The sequence below is a fragment of the Amblyomma maculatum genome, chromosome 10 (assembly GCF_055883805.1).
Source record: "Amblyomma maculatum isolate TAMU_Amacu chromosome 10, ASM5588380v1, whole genome shotgun sequence".
In the NCBI taxonomy this organism is placed as follows: Eukaryota; Metazoa; Arthropoda; class Arachnida; order Ixodida; family Ixodidae; genus Amblyomma; species Amblyomma maculatum.
Window position 1 is genome coordinate 2,030,290 of NC_139353.1, and position 22,053 is coordinate 2,052,342.

The following is a 22,053-nucleotide window of genomic DNA, read 5'->3' on the forward strand; positions in this document are numbered from 1 at the left end:
AAATAAAGGCAATAAAGACAAAAAAAAAAAGGGCCCGTCTGGCAGAGAACCTGGGTTCGGGTATCGTATCATTATTTGAACCCGAATGATGACAAGTTTATTTCATTAAATTAATTTAAATTTCAGAAATACCTCAGAGGAACCTACTCGCCAATTTTGGCTTCATTTGAACCTTTCCCCAATTTGTTATATAGATTTATTCTCAATGTGGGGTGTTTGAAATTCCCACCCGAGGTCATGTAATTGTGACGTCATAACCCTGTCGACCAGTGACGATTTTTCCGCACGAATATTTCCGACCCGAGGTGTCCGCCGACAGCACTTCGGCCGAACGAGCTCCATAAGTTACTAATTGACCTTCTCCGGCCCAGCGATGCAGGCGGTGCATTCGTTGAAACACCCGGTGTGGTGCGTGTACGAGCGCGAGGCTGTGTCCACGAGGGACTACAGCCCCGCAGACATGCCGCGCCGCCTCTGCACCGCCTTCGTGTACGCGTACGCGACGCTCGTACGCCGCGGAAGACTGCAGCCCAAGAGTGAATACCGGGGTGAGCGAGTATACCTCACGCGTTTCACGAGCGGTTCTCGCTAGCTATCCCAACGTCTTTTCCCTTTCCGTTCATCCTTCCACTCTTGCGTCAGAGTCACCCTATCCAGCGTTTCACGAGATCTAAAAAATTTTGCCTCATATTTACCGTTGTATAGTGAAAGTGATTTTCCCACAATAATTGTGCTTCTGAGCCGGTGAGAAGTGCTTAGTAGTCGTAGCGCTATAGTGACTAGAATGTGGCCATAGGCGCGCGCACATAAAAAAGCGGGGGGGGGGACACCCTTCGCCCCTAATAATCTAAGGTGGGCGACAAGCTTCCCTCATATTTTTACTCTGCCGGACCCGTCTCGTTATAGTTTAAAGAGCAGGTTTTTTGACGATATATACTGCCGGCCGAGGACCCGTGATATTGCGTTCCCAGAATTGCTTACTTGTTACCTTTACCCCCTGAGACATCCGGGGACCAAATGTAGACCATCATCGGCTCTTATAGCAACAAAGTTGTCCCCCATGTGTGTTCATGTCATCACCAGTAATATGCGTTGTGGGGCTAGTTGGTTCATACTCAGATAGGTTTTATGCGCACAAAAAGACAAGGGAGACAAAGTTGCGCTCCGTCCTGTCTCCCTTGTCTTTTTGTGTCGTCTTTTTGTGCGCGTAAAACCTATCTGAGCATGTCATCAATTCATCAAACATCTTAGGGCAATCTGGATCGGCTTTTCCTCGGCATGCATCGTTAGTTTTCGACAGCATACCCCCTTATCTGAAGACTTGACTAGATTGCTTCTTCAATTGAAGCATCATCGTGTAGACACTGAACAAATGATTCACGCCAGCTGGTGGTCTTTGAGAAGCCAAATCACTAGAAAAGAGAGAACATGTCTGAACAGGAACCCATGAAAACACGTTTTTGTGTCAAACTTGGGACACAAATTGTCGTTGTCTGCATATCCTTCTTTTCAGCACCATCACACTTCTTTAATATTTCTGAATATCTTTCTCTATTTTTTGCCCAGAAATTCCTCGTCTCTACTTGACATCATCGCAGTAAAGTTCTAGAGAGGTTGGACATATAATGCAGGGAATTTCCTACAGGCAGCAGAAATAGATCCGCGATGATATCGGCAGCATCGTCGCTCCCACAATCGACATCGTCAATTAGATAACATTTCATTCTTCACGGCTACTGGAACGAGGTTTCTGACCTGTCAGATAGAAAATCACCTTGGGCTTTGACTGGCGCGTCACTTTTGGGTTGAACCACCGATCAATCGCAGCACGCCAGTATGAATGCTAAAAAAAAGAAAGGTATATTTCCGGGATCACTGCAGAATCTGCACTGTAGAAATGCGTAAGTCTGAGCTTTGCCGTGTTGTCCGCGAGATGTGTCAGCGGGATTCCGCGAGTGGCAGATACTGTGCCTTTCCTTTGCTGTAAACCAATTATAGAACGCCGGTGAACTTTGAGGAGGACAAAACATTTATTTTCGCAAGGGCCCCCTGGTCCCGTGGGTCCCCGCACGACCCCGCCGCACTCAAACGTTCATGTTCAATCTGTCCATGACGTCGGCAGCCCGGCGAACTGCGATCTTTTGCTTCGCCGGGTCCTTGGAGCGTAGTGTGGTCTTCCAGTCTTCCCAAGTCCGGAGTGGCACCGATCCGCCGGGCAGTGCAGGTTGGCGGGATTGATTGATAGTGAGATAATAGGAAGGGAGTGGGGAGGGTCCTCGTTTGCAATCGTCGCCAGAGATGCTGTTCCCTGGTGGTAATTAAGGGAGGGGTATTGTTGCCGTTCGGCGCGGAAACTTTGATGCGTTCAACGAAACGACAAGGGGCGCGCGATGTGCATCAGTAACGCTCAGACTTTGGCATTTCTACACTGCAGATTCAGTGCTCTCGGAATTTTTCAGACTACAGTTGGTTGATTACCTCTTTTTACACACTTTATAACCATACCCACCCATTTGGGCACGCAAACCACGCCCTTCACATCTACGTTCAAATATTTCAAATTTCCGTGGTAGTCACGTGGTAGTCAACTTCCGGCCTACGTCGCCGGAAGTTGACTACCACGTGACTATCATTGGACGTCGACATTACCCCTCCCAACTATTTCGACCTCTGATTGACTTAACTGCCCTTAATTATTTAGCTAATTAACCTGCATCAACCATTTTGTCACTTGCACACCTTTCCTTGGCGTTCTATCGGATGCTACCGTTCTTTTTCCGAAATACCCTCTGTACCGCGTACTTCTTGTGTCTTTCACTTTTTCAATATATTAGTTCCTCTTGTACAGCGCCGACAAGGTCATGAAATCCGCCTACATAGCCATACAATGTTTACGCCTTAGTAAGTGTTGATTCAACAAATTGCGTACATATATACGGACAGTTGGGTACCTGCAGCATATGCAAGGATCAACTGCTTTTTTAAATCTATTTTGCGTACAGCCAACTCTTATGCGAGTTCTCGTGATGCAGGCGCGGTTCAACAGCTCAAGTCGGTCGCTGTCGAGCCCCAGCGCGACGTCTATCTGGGCGTGGCCGGGCCCCGGACGGCGGCCGCTGTGGCCTCGGAGAGCGCTTCGTCGACCCGCTACCGCACCCAGCTCTGTGCTGACGTCGAAGACGCTTTGGAAGAGGAGGGACTTCAGGGCGCGCTCTTTCACTGGCCCTCGCCCTACCGCGACTCCCTGGGCAGTGCGGTCGTCGCTCGACAGTTTGTGGGCGTAAGCTCTCTATGATCAAACACCAATGCAGCATGGAAACAGTGGAGACCGATGGCACAAGTTTTGGTGGCTCAAAATATGACAGATTTTGTGTGATGAGTTGTGCGTCTTTTGTTTATGTTATGTTTCGCAATCACGCATTCTCTTCTTTAGCTTTTGGATACACTTTTACGACGCTAAACTTCTTCGCAGCTCGTCATCCAGACCTAGGAAATGTAGGGCCATTTTTTAATTGACCCGAATTGTTATTCTCCTCCACCGAACATTGTGAGGGAAGGCTTGTTTTCGGATGGCGAAGAATTACTAACAAACGGCATTCCAATGCTTATAGCAACAGAATACTTTTGTTGCTGTCGCCGATACTAGCAGCAGTGCTCCGAGCGTTCTCCTTTCATGGCTGTCATGTCAGGTGATCCTCAGCCGGACAAGACGGTGTGGCTCAATGACTGCCCGTATCTTGCTGTGGTCTGGGAACTTCCAGGTAGCCTTCGGTAGGAACTCTCATGAAAGAGTGCGCACTTCCCTCTGGAGTCGCTTATGAATACCACCGCCATTTCTCACAACCTCCGACAGTACCGTGATGCACTTTTCTGGAAAGATTGGGCACTTATTTTTAAAAGAACACAGCGCAAATAAACGAAATGTGGAAAAAAACAGACACACACGAGTGCTCGTATGTGTTAATTGATGCTCTCTCGTTCCGCTTATTCGCGCAGCGTCCCTGCAAAATGTTTGCAAGGACGCTGCAATACAAAGACAGGAGCCGATCAGCCCTCTTTACAAAGCAAACACTATAGAAAATGGACCATGGCCTTAACTGTAATGAGGGAACAGGCGGCTGCCAGCCTGTCAACGAAACAAAGTGGGCATAAAGATATGCAGCGACAGACAGCAAACGAGACATATAATTCGGCTGGGATACGTGGCCTCGGCTTACTCAAGGCAGTATTACGTGGAGGTCCCTCAGTGGGATCCGCGCTCCCAAGCTTATATGTAGTTTCGATTTGTCACCCGCTAGCCGAGCAGCGTAATTAAGCTACCTCGAAATATTTACTGCTTAGTTCACTGTAGAGAACCACAAGTGCTGTTCTTTGAGAAGAGAAACTTGCAAGGGACAGTTTTGACGTTTATGGTAGAACGAGGCAGTATGAAATAACAAGGGTTGAGCCTCAATCCAAGCCAATGTTCGACAGGGGGACTCGTCTGAGCAGCACTGGTTTACATACGCCTTTCCTTCCTGAGAGGGCGTAGCTAAATGAGCAAAGGATTGTTTCCTCAGGTGCGAATTTATATGAACCTAAAAAAGATAATAAAAAGGTGGCTGCAGCAGGGAAATCTACAACGCGAAGTAGATGATGAGTTAGCTTCTAAAGCAGGTGCGATGCTGGCAGCTATTTCTTGAAAGGTGACCGACATTCCAAAGGGACCTGATAAGCACTACAGCTGAATAGTTGTCAAGAGCTTTCTGGAATTGGTTAAATACCAGCAAAGGCGAGAACGTTAGAAAAAAAAATTATTTTTTTTTTTTTTTTAAGTCTGCTCACAAGAAGTAAGTGAAGAAAAGTTGGCTCCTTATTCATGCGCTGCCAGGCTGACTTGCATAACCGGCCAGTGAAATGTGCCATGCATGGCGCGTTTTATTCCCAAGGACCTAGTCCCACGCGGGAGATAAGCGTGTGGGGAGAAATGGCGTCTTGAGGCCTCGCTTGCGCTGACCCAACTAAACACGCAGCGCTTTCTCCTCACTTGTTTTTATGCCTCTTTTTTCCTCTGTGGTTGAAAGTCATGAATAACCCTTTTTCCAGAAATATCACTGGGAGTCAAAATAAAGCGAAAACTGTCCGCCTTGTGTCTGAATCTTCTGGTAATAAGTTTGCCACCTGCCAAGCAACCTGCCATGGTTGACAGGTGCCAAATGTAGAGAGAAAAATAACCGCTTTTTATTTTTTGTAGGGCACAGATTGAAGGCAGCTATGGATAATCGAACGTAACGAAATGTTCAGATACATAAGCTGACTTGAAAAGGCGTATGCTGAAACCACAACGCCATTAAAGAAGAAATCAATTTAAAGCATCCTTGAAACCCATATCTGGAAATGAACCTTTTCTTATTAGCGAAAATACTGGTTTGATCCAAGTTACGCAACAGTGTCGAACACTGAATCAAAATACGTGTCGGTGCGCACGTTGCGGTGCTTCGGAGGGAAGTTAGAATAGATCATCAAAACGAAGCTTGCTGATGTAGCTGTATACATGATACATACGTCCAACAGCGCCTAAAGATCGACTTGTTCGATGTGCCATGATTAATGTAGGTGCTTAATGTTCCGACAAACGTTTGCGGCCTTTGCAGGCAATGGAGACCTGTCTCGGCGCCTATTTCAAGAAGATGGCGCTAGTTGTACCCCAGGACGAAGGAGAGAGGAGCCAGTTCTTTCCCTTCCTCATTGGAGAGAAGTAAGCATGCGCGCGTAACGGCGCCTTCTGACGTCACAAAACAGTGAAGCAAACGGACGCCTGCGATACACTGTGGTGTACTAACCCATGCAAAAATTCGTGCATTTCTTCCTCTCTACCACTCAGGCCGTCCTACAAAGCGGTGTTCTGGACGCACAACCCGTACAGGATCCCGGGACTCGGAACGCTGGCGCACTGCTCCGTCAACCTGCCAGACATTGTGGGCACCATTCTATCGCCCCTAACTGTAGCGTGTGTGTAATTAGAATGAAATATTTATTTTTTCTTACCGGCCCTTCTATCCGGACAAGAAAGAAGAGATACAGAGCAGTCACAAGTTACTGCATTTGTGAAAGCAAATCGAACGAGGGTTGAGAGGAAGCCTCAGTTCGCAAGCCAAGCCAACGTTTCGGCAAGGGGACTTGTCTTCGTCTAGACAAATCCCCTTCGGAACTAAGGCTTCCTCTCAACCCTTGTTCGATTCTCTTTCATACTGTCTGGCCGTCTTTTCCCCACGTTCTACCCTTCATTTGTGAAAACCTATTATGATTATCAGTGACGCTCCGAAAATTCCAGGGCTCCATAATTTCAACCCCACGGAGCTCTTTAACATTCCGTTCTTTTTTTTTTTTAATTTCCGGAGCTCTCTGCTACAGCGTCCCTCAAAGCCAATGTCGCTTTGGGATGCAAATCCTGTAGACTAAACTAAACCGTGCAACAAAAAATTTCGTGCCCAAAAAATTGATAATGTACAACAAAAGGGCGTTTTACGCCAAGCGTATACAGGTCGTTCAGTCGATAAGGGCATAGTCGTGACCATCACCGTAATACACAATTGAAGTAAAGATGTCAGCTGTGCAATGTCAGCGCACGTTAAAGATCCCCTTGACTTTTGCCGAAATCACTAACCTACACAGAGAGACGACGCTTCCCTGTCCTGACAAAGCGCAGGCCACCGTGCTGCGTAAAATTCTATTCTCAGCTATTCGAGATTGGCACTGATTACGGACGGGGACTACGACCCTATTTGGCCCAATTGCGACTGCGCAGTAACGGCCACATTGGCCCTTTAGGAGTGTAGGGGAAGACCACCCCCTCGTACTTTACTGCCTGCTCCCTCCGAGGCTGAGAGCTGGGACCAACTTCTCACGTGCTCAGACAAGAAGACACAGCTGGCGCTTGTCTCGTGGGCCCAGAGCGACGCCCCCACCTGGGGGGCCATGCCAGGCCGACATGCCTTAATAATTACTCTTTTGGGTCATTCTATGCGAGATATGTCCCAGGCCTCAAAACCGACGATCACCGATTCTCTTGAAAGAAATTAGGGCCATTGACAATCGTTTGAATACTGTTTTGGTAAAGTAATCTGGCGAAGAAAAAATGTTTTGTCACGTAAGCGACTTTCGAAATTTTCGCGAATACGCAACAGCTGCTTGCAGTTAAATATTCCTAAATCAGGTACGAAAATAGATACAATAATAAATTCTATTTTGTATTATTATATATATGTTGTTCTTTAATGTAACTTCGTAACTGCCCCTATATAAGCCTATTCTGTGTTTCTTTTATTCAATAAAGAAGCGAAAAATTGTGCGTTTTCAGTATTTTTCATCATGAACTTCGTTCATACCTCAGTCAGAATAAATTTTTACATCGTTCAACGTTTAATAGAGTTGATGCCAAAAATAATTTAAACTTCCTTTAAGAAGTATTTTTTGCGAAAACCAGTCCCGAAGTTGGCAAAAAGCGACACATTTGTTAAATTGAGAGGTAAATTAGGCATAAAGGCCCTCGAGATAAAAATGCGTGACATAAGTCATTAAACAAACAAAGTTGTCAGCTTACAATCCAGAACTTTTTGCTCGAGTTAATTTTGCTTGAAGTGAGAAAAAAATTCTTGAAGTTCACAGAGTCACTGGTCGCCAATTCCGAACTGTGCTTTCACTGGATAACATTTGTGCGGCGCCCACATTTTCTTGAAACGCACGCTTAATTTAGCTCTCTCCCAAGCCAACTCTCTCAGTCAGTTGATGCCAACAAAAATTCATCTTGAATATGCGCTTTCCAAAGTTTGACAGTCATTTTCGGCCTCGGTGTGGTCAGGAATGCGAAGAAAGCATTGACGTGACGCCCATTGTAACCAGAACTTTGCAGAGACCAGAGAATCGCGTGGACATTTATTTTTCTTACTCACAGCAGAACGAAATGATGGCTTGAACTTCCACGGACCCGTATAGAAGAAGGGTAAACCTACAAACAGGAAATTTCTTTACATTCGTTTTCTCTGCCTTTTGTTTTCTTATCCCCTCATCTGTGAAACATTCGAATTTTTCGTTTCAGATTATGAAAACCTGTATGTTCACTGCTGTTTCTTTAGTTGAATTTCTTGAACGTTTGAGCTTGACGTGACGGCAACATGAAGTTGTTCAAGACGTTGCTGGCCTGAAGTAGTAGATCTCTCACGTTCCTTTCCCTGCTACCCTCAGGGGGAATCTGGAAGTATTTTTTTTTTTTATATCTGCATTGGGCTCCAAGATTACGATAATTCCCTTTACATTTGTCCAGGCAAATATATGCTCTGGTATCACCATCTATACACGAATATTTTGACCCTTTTAATTCAGCATGCGTTTTTTAGTCCACGTTGTAAAATTTCAATTGAGAGAAGTCAGTAACAGCGTTTATTCTAACTGCGCAGTGGTTAGAACTCCTAATTTATGTATATCAACCTTTATCTTGTCTTCATGCTGAGAAGTATATATGCGATGCAGGGGGACCTGGTACTGCAACTTCCCTCTCATCTTCCATTTTCAGAGTAGCGAGACACGTCTCCTATACTCCATATGCCCGTTTTCGGCGACTTTGACTGTGAGCCTTCCAGGTTGAAAATAAGCCTTACCTGTTGTCCTTTCTCTCTCTGTTGAGTGATGACTTGCGAAAAGCGAGCTTAGACTGAGGATGTGCGTGACAGACTAATGCTGGCGCTGCGCATTGATGGCGCATGACGTGAGCATAATTCGCTTCTAAAAGGATGAGCTACAGTTGGCGCAAGAATCAGGCTCTTGCACGACCCGCAACAAGCTCAGCTGCTTTATGCCCGAAACAATGAATCATGCGCAGAATGTCTCTCGAGTCTGATGAATCTCCTGTCTAGATGAAGACCTCAAATCGTTCACAGTTTGTTTTCTTCTCACAAATGTATATTATTAAAATGCTATCACAGTGTAAACACAGGGCTATAGAGTAGATGAGGATTTCACTGCCATTTTTTTATCAGAAAACATCATTCACCCACATATGTTGGATCGAGAGATAATAAGCCCTCTAAATTTGAGCTGTGGCGCGTAGGTTTTATGTAGTGAAAGCACTGTTCTACAGTGCCGAGCAGTGACTCTGATTGTGAACTTCAAGAACTTTTTTTCTCGGGTCAAACACAATTTACTCGAGCAAACAGTTCTGGATTGTAAGCTGACAAGTTTGTTTGTTTAACAACCTATGTCACGCATTTTTATCTCGAGGGCCTTTAGGCTTAATTTACCTCTCAATTTAACAAAAGTGTCGCATTTTTCCAACTTCGGGACTGATTTTCGCAAAAAGTACTTCTTACAGGAAGTTTAAATTATTTTTGGCATCAACTCTACCAAATGTTGAACGATGCAAAAATTTATTGCGACTGAAGTATGAACGAAGTTCATGATAAAAAATACTGAAAACGCACAATTTTTCGCTATTTTATTGAATAAAAGAAACGCAGATAAGGCTTATATAAGGGCAGTTATGAAGTTACATTAAAGAACAATATATATATATATATATATATATATATATATATATATATATATATATATATATATATATATATATATATATATATATATATATATATATATACATATATATACATATTATATTGTTATAATATTATATATTATATTATATATATACATATTACATATTATATATTATATATTATATATTATATTATTATATTATTATATATTATATATAATATATATATAATATAATATAATATAATATTGAATTTTATATTGTATCTGTTTTCGTACCTGATTTAAAAATATTTAGTTGCAAGCAGCTGTTGAGTATTCGCGAAAATTTCGAAAGTTGCTTACGTGACAAAACATTGTTTCTTCGCCAAGTTACTTTACCAAAACAGAATTCACACGATTGACAATGACCCCAATTTTTTTCAAGAGAATCGGTGATGGTCGGTTTTGGGGCCTGGGACGTTTCGCATGGAATGACCCTTTTGGCAATGAAAGTTGTTTCTCTCTCTCTCTCTCCCAGGTGGTCGAAATTACTCCGTAGCCCTCCACTATGACTCCCCTTTCTCTCTTTTCACTTTCACTCCCACCTTCCTCCCTTCCCTTACGGCGCCGTTCAGGTGTCCACAGAAACAAGCGTGACAGATACTACGGCTTTCCCTTCCTGTGAACCAATTATTAGGTAAAGATGTCGGCAAAAACACGCACGTAAGTTAGTATCAAACCCTAGTAACACAACCATATTTTGTGCAGCGTTCAGGGTGCACCATTCAGCCTCATTTAGTCAGCTTGGAGAGCAGTTTGCGATAAGGATTCGAAGCGACGACATAAGTGCCTCCGACTGTGAATGCCGTTCATTGTAAGCGCCATAGAGAAGTAAGACGGATACTGTGTGTTCCGTTCCAACTAAAGACGTTTACGCTCTGCCAAACTCTCTCAGTACTTCGAGTTGTGCCGAGTGAACATCCCGAAATTACTGAGGCCATGTGGGACTTTGTGTACGTCATAACATTGCGAAGCGCCTTTTGTTTTTCGTCTCTATCGAAACGCAGCCGCCGCGGTGCCTCCGGGTACTGCCACCAAGGCGGGTCATTCATAGCGTTGGCATTTGGCGTCGCTGCTTCTTTGTCGTCCTTCATAATCAATTCACCCCCCCCCCCCTCCTCACACACACACACACACACACACACACACACACACACACACACACACACACACACACACACACACACACACACACACACACACACACACACACACACAAACCTGGGCGGCATGAATGTTACACGTCATTATGGAGCCAATAAAGTCACACTGCGTTATTACGGGATGGTCTACACAGAGCGTATTAGAATGTATCATGAAACCACGCAAAAAGACAAGGGACGAGGAAGAAACCAACAGGACCTGCTGGTTTTTTTTTCTCGTCCCTTGTGATGCATTCTAATCCTAGTCACCTCTCACTATTATATACAGAACGTATGTTTTGAAAGAAGCACATAACTGCCTTTGAATCTTCTTTAAGAAAGCGTGTATTTGACGTTCGTGTTATAACGAAGTTAAAAAGAAAGAAAGTAACCAACCGAGAGTTGATTCAGCAAAGAAGCATGATTAAAATCGTAACCGCATTGTCTTCGGAACAGGCGGCGCTACAGGCGGTCTTAAAGCAGAGTGCACCGGAGCTGCACAAGCAGGCCGTGGTCACGGTGTCTCTACGAGCGCTCCTATTCCACTTGCGCGTCACCACAGGGCCGAACAAGCTGAGCAACGCCGACCCAGACAAGACGGAGGTGCTTCCGTACACTAGCGTCAGTATCAGTCGGTATATACAACGTATATATGATGTATAAACAAGCGCCATATCTAAAGTGTCAATAAGCCATGAGAGCTGTGTAGCTTTTCACCCGTGCCACTTCAGAATCGAGAGTACTTCATCTAAGGCCTGAGGTATATAGTTGGGCCCCGTTGAAAGCGCTTGCTCGTTTAAGGTATTTTGGAGGCCTCAAGTATTCGTTGCGTGGCCACAATAGCAAGAGGGGGGGCACTAATGACACCCTTACAAGTTCCAAGGTAGCACCTGTGCCTACTCTCTTCGCGCTGTTCCGTTCATTCGATCGATTTTGTTCGGCACGTACCTTGTCTCCATGAATACAGTTGGAACTGCGACCCGTTCTAAGCCTTGAGAAGATGCAATAGGTGGCACATATGTTCTATCGTCCAAGATGACCATTCTCCAATATGGCCAGCTGTGGTTTAATCTGCGGAGATGTTGAGGTACTCCTCTATTTCCCGGAATGGCTAAGCGGCGATTCTTGCCTCCCCGAAGCAGATCTGCCGTGAAATGGCTCCGAATCACAGCCAATGGCGGTGGACTATGAGCAAGCAGGACGGCTGTGTTCATGGAACCTACCTCGACCTGTGGATGGCTTCGTTGCACGATGCAAGCGACGTTTACTTCGTAAGAATTCCCACCATTCTGTTTGACAATCGACAGTTTTCATGATGTAGACCAAAATGCGTAAGCAACTGCTCAAATCCTGCCTCACCATACCGTGCAAGATTTGAAAGTGGCGCTGAACATACTCTGGTTCAGTATTTTGTTGCGCTTCGGTGCCTTGAGACATCGTCCGAGAAATGTGACCCATTAAAAAGACACTACGAGGCGGCGTATTAAGTCCAGATAGATATCAAAGCTAATCAATAAGCGCAAGGTGGCCGATATAAGGAAGTATAACATGGAGAAAATTGAGCATGCTGTAAAGAACGGGGGAAGCCTTAAAGCGGTAAAGAAGAAATTGGGCATAGGCAAAAACCAGATGTATGCGATAAGGGACAAGGCGGGCAACGTCATCACTAATATGGAAAAGATAGTCAAAGTAGCCGAGGAGTTCTATACAGCTCTCTACAGTAGCAATAGTAGTCAAGACCGTAATGAGATTGGCGGTAGGGAAAAACAATCAGACGTTCCACCAGTGACGAAGGACGAGGTCAAGAAAGCACTAGAAACTATGAAAAGGGGGAAATCAGCTGGAGAGGATCAGATAACTACAGATTTGCTGAAGGACGGGGGGGATATCGTGCTAGAAAAACTGGCCACCCTGTATACGCAGTGCCTGGTGTCATCGACGGTACCGGAACCATGGAAGAATGCAAACATTATCCTCATTCACAAGAAAGGGGACTGTAAGGACCTTAAAAATTACAGACCAATCAGGTTACTGTCTGTTACGTATAAGGTATTTACTAAGGTAATCGCTAATAGAATCAGGACAACCTTAGACTGCAATCAAGCAAAGGATCAAGCAGGGTTTCGGAAACGGTACTCTACTATCGATCATATCCATACCATCAATCAGGTGATAGAAAAATGCTCGGAATATAACCGGCCCTTATACATAGCATTCATTGATTACGAAAAAGCATTTGACTCAGTTGAAACCTCGGCGGTGATGCAGGCATTGCGAAATCAGGGGGTAGACGAGCCGTACGTGAAAGTGCTGGAAGATATATATAGTGGCTGCACAGCAACCATAGTTCTGCATAAAGAAAGTAACAAAATTCCCATAAAGAAAGGTGTTAGGCAAGGAGACACAATCTCCCCAGTGCTATTCAGAGCTTGTTTAGAGGAAGTATTCAGAGACTTGGAATGGGAGCAGTTAGGGATAAGGGTAGACGGAGAATACCTCAGTAATCTGCGATTTGCTGATGACATTGCCTTGCTAAGCAACTCAGGGGATGAACTGCAAATAATGATTGATGACCTAGACAGGAAAAGTAGAAAGGTAGGCTTGAAAATCAATATTGTCACGGACAAGAGGGCTAGATGGGACTAAGAAGACGGGACGAAGCTCAACCAGCAGGCAAAGTTCCGCGCACAGCGCGCGAGACCACTTCGGCGTCCTTTTCTTCCAGGTGTCACCTAAAAACATCTGGGACACCAGGTGGCATTACTCCCCCTCCTAAAAAAAGCGAAAGCACAGACTGGGCGCGAGCGATGGGCGATGCAAGTCAGTACAGAAAACGAATATAAAACAGAGGCGGTGCCCTACACAACTAAACGAGTGCATAGTATACCGCACATTACTGCGTGAAATACGGTTTCATGCGGACAACGTGCACCACCTCGGAGCGTGGTTGTTGACGCGAGGTCTGCACAGTACCCGCTGGAAGGACTTCGTATGTCACTTCTGTGACACGGCGCAGAACCTTGTAAGGTCCAAAGTATCGCGACATCAGTTTTTCAGACAAGCCGGGCCGGCGCACCGGTGTCCACACCCAAACTTGCTCTCCTGGTTGGTATGTGACGTGTCGATGACGGAGGTTGTAGCGACGCGTATCCTTTCCCTGCTGTTGCTGAATGTGGATGCGGGCAAGTTGACGTGCTTCCTCGGCGCGCTGAGCAAACTGCTCAGCGTCTGGGATGAGAGGATTATCCGTGCAGCACGGAAGCATGGCATCTAACATCGTCTGAACGTCGCGTCCATAGAGCAGGCGAAATGGCGTAAAACGCGTAGTCTCTTGGATGGCAGTGTTGTAGGCATACGTGACGTACGGGAGAATCTCGTCCCAGGTCTTGTGCTGGGAGTCTATGTACATTGCAATCATGTCGGCGATCGTTTTATTGAGTCTCGCCGTGAGGCCATTCGTCTGTGGGTGATAAGCAGTGGTTTTGCGATGGCTCGTGTGACTCAGCTCAAATACGTCGTGCATAAGTTGTGCCGTAAACGCCGTGCCTCGATCGGTGATTACTTGGGACGGTGCGCCATGGCGCAACACGATCTGCTGCATAAAAAACTGGGCGATCTCAGATGACGTGCCACGCTTCACCGCCTTGGTTTCCGCATACCGTGTGAGATAGTCGGTCGCAACTATAATCCATTTGTTACCGACCGATGCCAGCGGAAATGGGCCCAGAAGGTCGATGCCGATTTGGTCAAACGGTGTTCGGGGAGGCGCAATAGGTTGGAGCAAACCCGCTGGCTTGAGAGGTGGCGCCTTTCGACGTTGGCACTCACGACAGCCTCTGACGTAGCGATGAACGGCGTCAGCGAGTTTAGGCCAATAATAGGCTTGACGAACTCGGGCGAGTGTGCGTGTAAAGCCCAAGTGGCCGGAGGTGGGCTCATCATGGCAGGCAAAAAGGATATCGGCACGGAGGTCGGCTGGCACTACGAGGAGGAACGCTCGGTCAACAGTGCTGGAGTTCTGTTTGTATAGAACGCCATTCCGGACACAGAAAGCAGACAGGTTTCGAGCAAATTGCCGAGGGATATCAGCAGCGCGACCCTGCAGGTGGTCAATGACAGGTCGAAGGTCCGGGTCAGCTCGCTGTCGGGTCATTATGTCTGAAGCGCTCACCAGTCCAAGAAAACCGCTCTCATCGTCCGTGCTCTCATCGACTAAACCGACGGGTGCGCGCGACAGCGCGTCAGCATCTTCGTGCTTCTGGCCAGATTTATACACAATGGTGTACTCAAATTCTTGAAGGCGAAGACTCCATCGTGCTAGGCGCCCCGATGGGTCGCGGAGGTTAGCCAGCCAGCACAAGGAATGATGATCGGTGACAACTTTAAACTGGCGGCCGTAGAGGTAAGGCCTAAATTTCATGGTTGCCCACACAACCGCAAGGCATTCCTTTTCTGTAGTGGAGTAGTTTGTCTCGGCGCGGGAGAGCGTGCGGCTGGCATACGCTATTACCTTTTCGACGCCAGCTTGGTGTTGAACGAGTACAGCGCCAAGGCCGATATTGCTGGCGTCGGTGTGGACTTCGGTGTCAGCGTCTTCATGAAAGTGCGCAAGAACAGGGCTTGTTTGCAGTCGGCTGCGCAGCTCCGCAAAAGCCTCTTGTTGCTCGGCGCCCCACACGAACTGTGTATCATCGCGCGTGAGGCGAGTCAGGGGGGCGGCAACTTTGGAAAAATCGGCGATGAAGCGGCGGTAGTACGTGCAGAGACCCAGGAAGCGTTTCAAACTTCTCTTGTTTGCAGGAACGGGAAATTTGGCGACAGCAGCAGTCTTGTCGGGGTCTGGCCTAACGCCTGCGGCACTCACAAGGTGACCAAGAAACTTCAACTCTTTGTAGCCAAAGTGGCACTTCTCGGGCTTGAGCGTCAAGTCAGCTGACCGGAGGGCATCTAATACTGCGCGCAGGCGTTCGAGGTGTTCTTCAAAGGTTTCAGAGAATACGACAACGTCATCGAGATAGACTAAGCAGATTTGCCATTTGAGGCCAGCGAGGACGGTGTCCATCATGCGCTGAAAAGTTGCCGGCGCTGAACATAGGCCAAAAGGCAGCACTTTGAACTCGTACAGTCCATCTGGGGTGACAAAAGCTGTTTTTTCGCGGTCCCGCTCATCAACCTCAATCTGCCAGTACCCACTCTTCAAGTCAATGGAGGAGAAGTACTGGGCGCGACGAAGCTTGTCGAGCGAATCGTCGATACGGGGCAGCGGGTAGACGTCTTTTTTAGTGATGGCATTCAGCTTTCGATAATCGACACAGAAGCGAAGGGTCCCATCTTTTTTCTTTACCAGCACGACAGGGGATGACCACGGGCTGTTGGATGGCTGTATGACACCATCACAAAGCATCTCCTGAACTTGTGTCTGAATCGCTTCACGTTCCGTCGTTGAGATACGGTACGGCTGCTGGCGGATAGGGCGGGCGTCGTCAGGAGTAATGATGCGGTGCTTCACGAGAGGCGTTTGCCGTACTTTCGATGAGGACGCAAAGCAAGAGCCGAACTCTAGTAGGAGGGCACGTAGCTCACGATTCTGTGTGTCCGAGAGATCCGGGCTAATATTAAGACGGTCAAGTGGGGGCTGCACAGTGCTAACAGCCCCAAACGTAAAACATTCAGAAACATCCGCTAAGGAGTCAGCAAACGCGATGGCAGTAGCACGAAAAAGATTCCGGGGTTCGTTGGTGAAGTTAGTCACCAGGAGATCAGACCGGCCGTCGCGGAGATGGATGAGGCTGCGCGCTGTACAGATGCCGTGGGTGAGCAAAAGTGACTGGTTGCCTTCCGCGACCGCATGCCCGTCACGCAGTTCGTCGCAAGTAACAGTCACAAAAACACTGGCGCGTGGCGGAATCGAAACGCTCTCGGCGGAAATTCGAAGGGCGGCGCGGCGTTGGCGATTCTTGACGTCAGTATCAGCAGCTTTCTCGGTTGAAAATGTCACTGTGCGCTTGCGGAGATCGATAATAGCTCCATACTCCCGGAGAAAATCCACCCCAAGGATAACGTCACGGGAGCAGTCAGGTATAACGAGGCAGCTTACAATAAACGTGGAGCTGCGAATTTGAACTCGTGCCGTGCACAGGCCACTAGGAGTTACGACATGTCCGCCAGCGGTGCGAATCTGCGTGCCCGACCATGGTGTCATGACTTTTTTTAGAAGCGCTGCTAGCTTCCCGCTTATAATCGAAAAATCCGCGCCAGTGTCCACCAATGCGCTAACCTTATGGCCGTCGAGAAGCACGGGTATGTCCAGCGAGAGTCGATTTTCATGCGTAGGAACTGTCGTCGGTGCCGTAAAATCCAGATCGCTCACAGGTCTCTTTGTCAGGGGGTCTTCGTCACGTCGATTGCAAGCGGCCTCGCCCCCGGAGGTCGCTGTCTTTAGTTTTCCCGGTGGGGACTTGGCGAGCGTCGCTGCGCCGTCCAGGATGGCCCGCGCTGCGGCGATGGTCGGCGTGGAGACGTGGATCGTGACTGCCGCTGAGAAGTTGGCGCCATGCGCTGCTGCGCTAAGTAGTCTTCAATCTCCCGGGGTCTTTGGCCTATTGGAAGGCGACGCATGTCGATGGGAAATCCGTGAAGTCCAAGGTGTCGATAGGGGCACTGGCGATAGAGATGACCTGGCTCCCCACAATGGAAGCACAGGCGCTGGCGATTTGGGGCGCGCCACAGGTCCGCCTTCCGCTGGGGTGGTCGTCGGTTGTCGACGAACGGCTCAGTGTGTGCAGAATACAGTGAGCCTTGATCGGGTGGCGGTAATGGCGCCGAAGCAGTGGCAGGGCGTCGCGCCATATCTGCATAAGTTGGACGCAGGTACTCCGTGAGGAAAGGTTGTGGATCAGCGGACGCTACCGAGGGCTTCAACGCTTGTAGCTCTTCGCGGACAATGCTAGCTACCGAGCCGACCATCGGCTGTGGAGCACCGAAGAGCTTCTGGATCTCTTCGCGTACAACTGAACGGATGATGTCGCGTAGGTTCGGGGTAGCCCCGAAGGCCGAAAACGGCTCCACAACCGAAGCGGCGACCACCGGCCTGTCGTAAGTGGTAGACCGCTGCTGGAGCATCCTCTCTATTGTGACAGCTTCCGAAAGAAACTCGGCAACCGTCCTTGGTGGATTACGCACGAGGCCAGCGAACAGCATTGCTCTTTAATACCGTGCATAAGGTGGCGCACCTTTTTGTCTTCGGTCATGGCCGGGTCAGAACGTCGGAAGAGCCGGGTCATGTCCTCCACATACATGGTCACAGTCTCATTTGGCATCTGTATACGAGACTGTAGAGCCCTTTCTGCGCGTTCTCGCCGATCCGCGCTGGTATAGGTCTCACGAATTCTTCGGCAGAACTCATGCCATGATGTTAGGGCGTCTTCTCGGTTTTCGTACCAAGTACGAGCGCCATCTTCCAGGCTGAAGAAGACATTTCGAAGCTTGGCGGCGTCGTCCCACTGATTAAACGAGGCGACCCGTTCAAATTGGATAAGCCAGTCTTCGACGTCTTCGCTCTGACTGCCGTGGAAGGGCTGAGGCAGTCGTGGATTTTGCAGGGTGTAGTAAGTTGGAGCTCCTTGCATAGCCGGTCGAGGGGCGCCTGCGGTGTTGAACTCCAACGGCCCGTGCTCAGGTGGTACGCCTAGGTTCCTCCGGCTAGCGCGGTGAACAGGAGTGTCGATTGGCACAGGACCTGAATCCTGGGTATGCGGAGGAGTTCGGGACATATACTGGGATCGATACTCTGCGCCGACACCAAAATATGTCACGGACAAGAGGGCTAGATGGGACTAAGAAGACGGGACGAAGCTCAACCAGCAGGCAAAGTTCCGCGCACAGCGCGCGAGACCACTTCGGCGTCCTTTTCTTCCAGGTGTCACCTAAAAACATCTGGGACACCAGGTGGCAATATGCAGAAGACTAAGGTAATGTTCAACAGCCTCGGGAAGGAACAGCAGTTTACATTAGGTAGCGAAATACTGGAAGTAGTAGGCGAATATGTCTACTTAGGACAGGTAGTAACCGCAGATCCGGACCACGAAAAGGAAATAACAAGAAGAATACGATTGGGATGGAGCGCATTTGGCAAGCACTCGCAGATTATGACTAGCGGCTTACCGGTGTCGCTCAAGAGGAAAGTATACAACAGTTGCATCTTGCCTGTACTCACCTATGGGGCTGAAACGTGGAGGCTAACCAAGAGAGTTCTACTTAAGTTGAGGACAACCCAGAGGGCTATGGAACGAAAAATGGTAGGGGTAACATTAAGAGATAGAAAGCGTGCAGAGTGGGTCAGAGAAATAACTCAAGTTACCGATATTCTAGTAGAAATTAAGAAGAAGAAATGGACATGGGCAGGACATGTAGTACGAAGAGAGGATAACCGATGGTCGCTTAGGGTAACAAACTGGATTCCAAGGGAAGGAAAGCGTAGCAGGGGGCGGCAGAAAGTTAGGTGGGCGGATGAGATTAAGAAGTTCGCAGGGGTCAAGCGGATGCAGCTAGCACAGAACCGGGTTAAGTGGAGAAATATGGGAGAGGCCTTCGCCCTGCAGTGGGTATAATCAGGCTGATGATGATGATGAGATTTACAAAATAATTCCCCTAGGTTGCACGTGTGTCAACATTGTCATTGTCGAGAACAGAGCCACAAAATTGGGTAAAAGAGGGAGGCGACTTTCTTCGATATTTCCGGTGAACGGAATTATTCGCAGCTGCGATTACAACGTCTCAGGCAATTTGACAAGTAGGACGAAATAGGAGAACGGAATGCGTCGTTTGAGTGAGGCCGTCGCACGCGGTAACGTCACAATAGCAAGTCAGGCTGCCACACTGTGGGCTTGCACCAATCCGTCAAACTCGTCTGGAATTGGCTGGTCAGTTGAGCAGCCCAACAGAATGCAGCTGGTTGAACATACGGTTGTTCCCGCGTTTTAGCATGAAAGGTGACAACCGAGAAGAGGAAACAACTGAGAAGTGGAAGCGTTTGTTGAAAACCCAGATTTGTACAAAGTAAATAATTGAATAGCGCCTAATTCTTATCCCTTATATCTTGACCAGTCCCCCCCCCTCACCGCCTTCAAAATATATATATATATATATATATATATATATATATATATATATATATATATATATATATATGTGTGTGAGAGCGAATGGTTCGGTGTACATATTCCAGTAGAAAAGAAGCAGTTGCTAAGAGTTCGTCTCAAGCTGCTCGTAGCTCGCATGCTTGTCACTTTTTTGTAACATTTTCTTTTTCTCCTTTTTTTTTTTCAGACGAATTTCACAACAGGCGTGGCTCTTTTTGATATGGCTTACGACGACTATCAGGGTGTCTGCGGAGAAGAGCACCCATTGTCAACGATGATCATTCGAGGAGTGAACATATCGAGCTTCGTTCATTAGGCACGTTGTAATGCGATAGTAAACAAATCACGGACGCTAAACTCCGAGGGAGATGTCCATCCGAGAAGCGCCCAGCGAGGTCAAAATGTTTAATACGTGCACGCGAAATACGTTAGCGTTATTCGGAACATAGTCCCGCCTTTTCTTCATCGAAAAGAAGGGAGCTCGTCAGAGATAACCGTTGAATCAGCGGCTTCACCGAAGCTTGTGCTTGACGCATGATGCGCCATTAAACACAACACTTGACCGAAGCTCAAAACAAATGATCATTTTCGTTTGCTATCAGATACGTGGGATTGCCCGCATGGGCGACGCCCAACCCCCCCCCCCCCCCCCCCCCCCCCCCCCCCCCCCCCCCCCCCCCCCCCCCCCCCCCCCCCCCCCATCGCATATGTGATTGCCAAATGACTATCCAATAGCAATATGAGCTTCCCACGGCTGAGCCAGACGATGGGCAGAGCAACTTTGGACCCGCGCAAGAGCACGACGGCGAACATGTGGACACAGTTACATGCAGAAAATGCAACATGTAATACCCAGAAATGTCAACAAACACAATCACATGAGAAGAAACACAACACAGGCGCACGCTACCAACTGTAATGTGGATGTGATTGTGTTCGTTGCGCCACATTTCTGGGTATTATATGCAGCACCAACTCGCCCCTCAAGCAGTTATTTTGCAACATGTAATGTTGTGGGGCTGCCCCGGTTACCACAACGTGAGAAGAAAATACCTTCCAGGCCATGTCACTACATTCAGTGCTTGGAATGAATGAATGAATGAATGAATGAATGAATGAATGAATGAATGAATGAATGAATGAATGAATGAAAACTTTATTTCCACCGAAAAGGAGCCCTTCATCTCCCGCCCCCGGCACGCAGGCCGGGGAGCGGGTCAGGAGGGCCCCGCAGGCTGAGGTCAGGTAAGGTTACAAGCACTCTTCACGGCCTCAGCCGCCAGGCGGGTCGCGTGCCGCTGAACGGTGGGATCTCCGCCCCGCAGCCGAACCTCCCAGGCTTCTCTACTATCAATGTTAATGCCGGCGCCTGGGGAATCGGCGCATTGCCATATTATATGATCTAGCGTGCCTTTTTGGCCGCAATTTTTACATTTAGAACCTTGTTCCTCCCCGGTCTGTGTTAAAAAAACCCAGACAGGGCAGATGTAGTTATCGGCTTGTAATCGCCTCCAGATGCGTGCTTCATTGTTAGTGAGAGACCGATCTGGGGGAGGGTATACTTTTCGATCTAATTTGTAAGATTCTGTGATCTCATTGTATGTGATAGCGCAATCTTTAATCCCCTTGCATTCGGGCTGTTCTACCGCTGCCCGGTGGTAGAGATCTCGGGCCAGCAGGTGCGCAGCTTCGTTGCCAGGGACAGATCCGTGTGCTGGTATCCATATGATGGATATGGTTCTAGTAATGGGATTTGTGAGAAGAATCTTTTTGGCCTCCTCTGAGATCCGTCCTTTTGCAAAATTCCAGACAGCCGTTTTGCTGTCGCTGATTATAGTTTTGGCCTGTGTACCAGTGCATGCGAGCGCTATTGCGACCTCTTCAGCTGTACTAATGTCACGGGGGCGTGTTGAGGCCACAATTTTAGGTGCACCTTCTCCATTTACTACTGCCGAGACAGCTGCTCCATGTCGTCCGCGTGATGCGTCTACATAAGCAACTTCATCGACTGCTTTGCGTTTCATTCTTTTAGCGATGGCTTTGGCTCTGTGTTCTCTGCGTTCTTTGTTGTAGTCTGGGTGCATGTTTCGAGGTAAGGGTGGTACCAGTATGTGTTCCCTTATGTTGGGTGGGATAGATGTTTTCGTCTGTGGGCCTCTGTCTGATTGGAGTCCGACCCAGTCTAGGATGGCTCTGCCTGTCTC

General features: G+C 47.8%; 1 protein-coding gene across 1 annotated transcript; it reads left to right on the forward strand.

Annotated features, from left to right (window-relative positions):
* The first annotated feature begins 373 nt into the window (after positions 1-373).
* Positions 374-20,423, forward strand: LOC146175372 (uncharacterized). The gene is made up of 7 exons (XM_084580800.1): positions 374-548; positions 3,033-3,280; positions 5,634-5,737; positions 5,864-5,957; positions 11,166-11,330; positions 11,852-11,980; positions 20,037-20,423. The coding sequence occupies exons 1-7, from the start codon at positions 374-376 to the stop codon at positions 20,163-20,165; spliced, it is 1,044 nt and encodes a 347-aa protein (XP_084436926.1). The 3' UTR covers positions 20,166-20,423.
* The last annotated feature ends 1,630 nt before the right edge of the window (positions 20,424-22,053 follow it).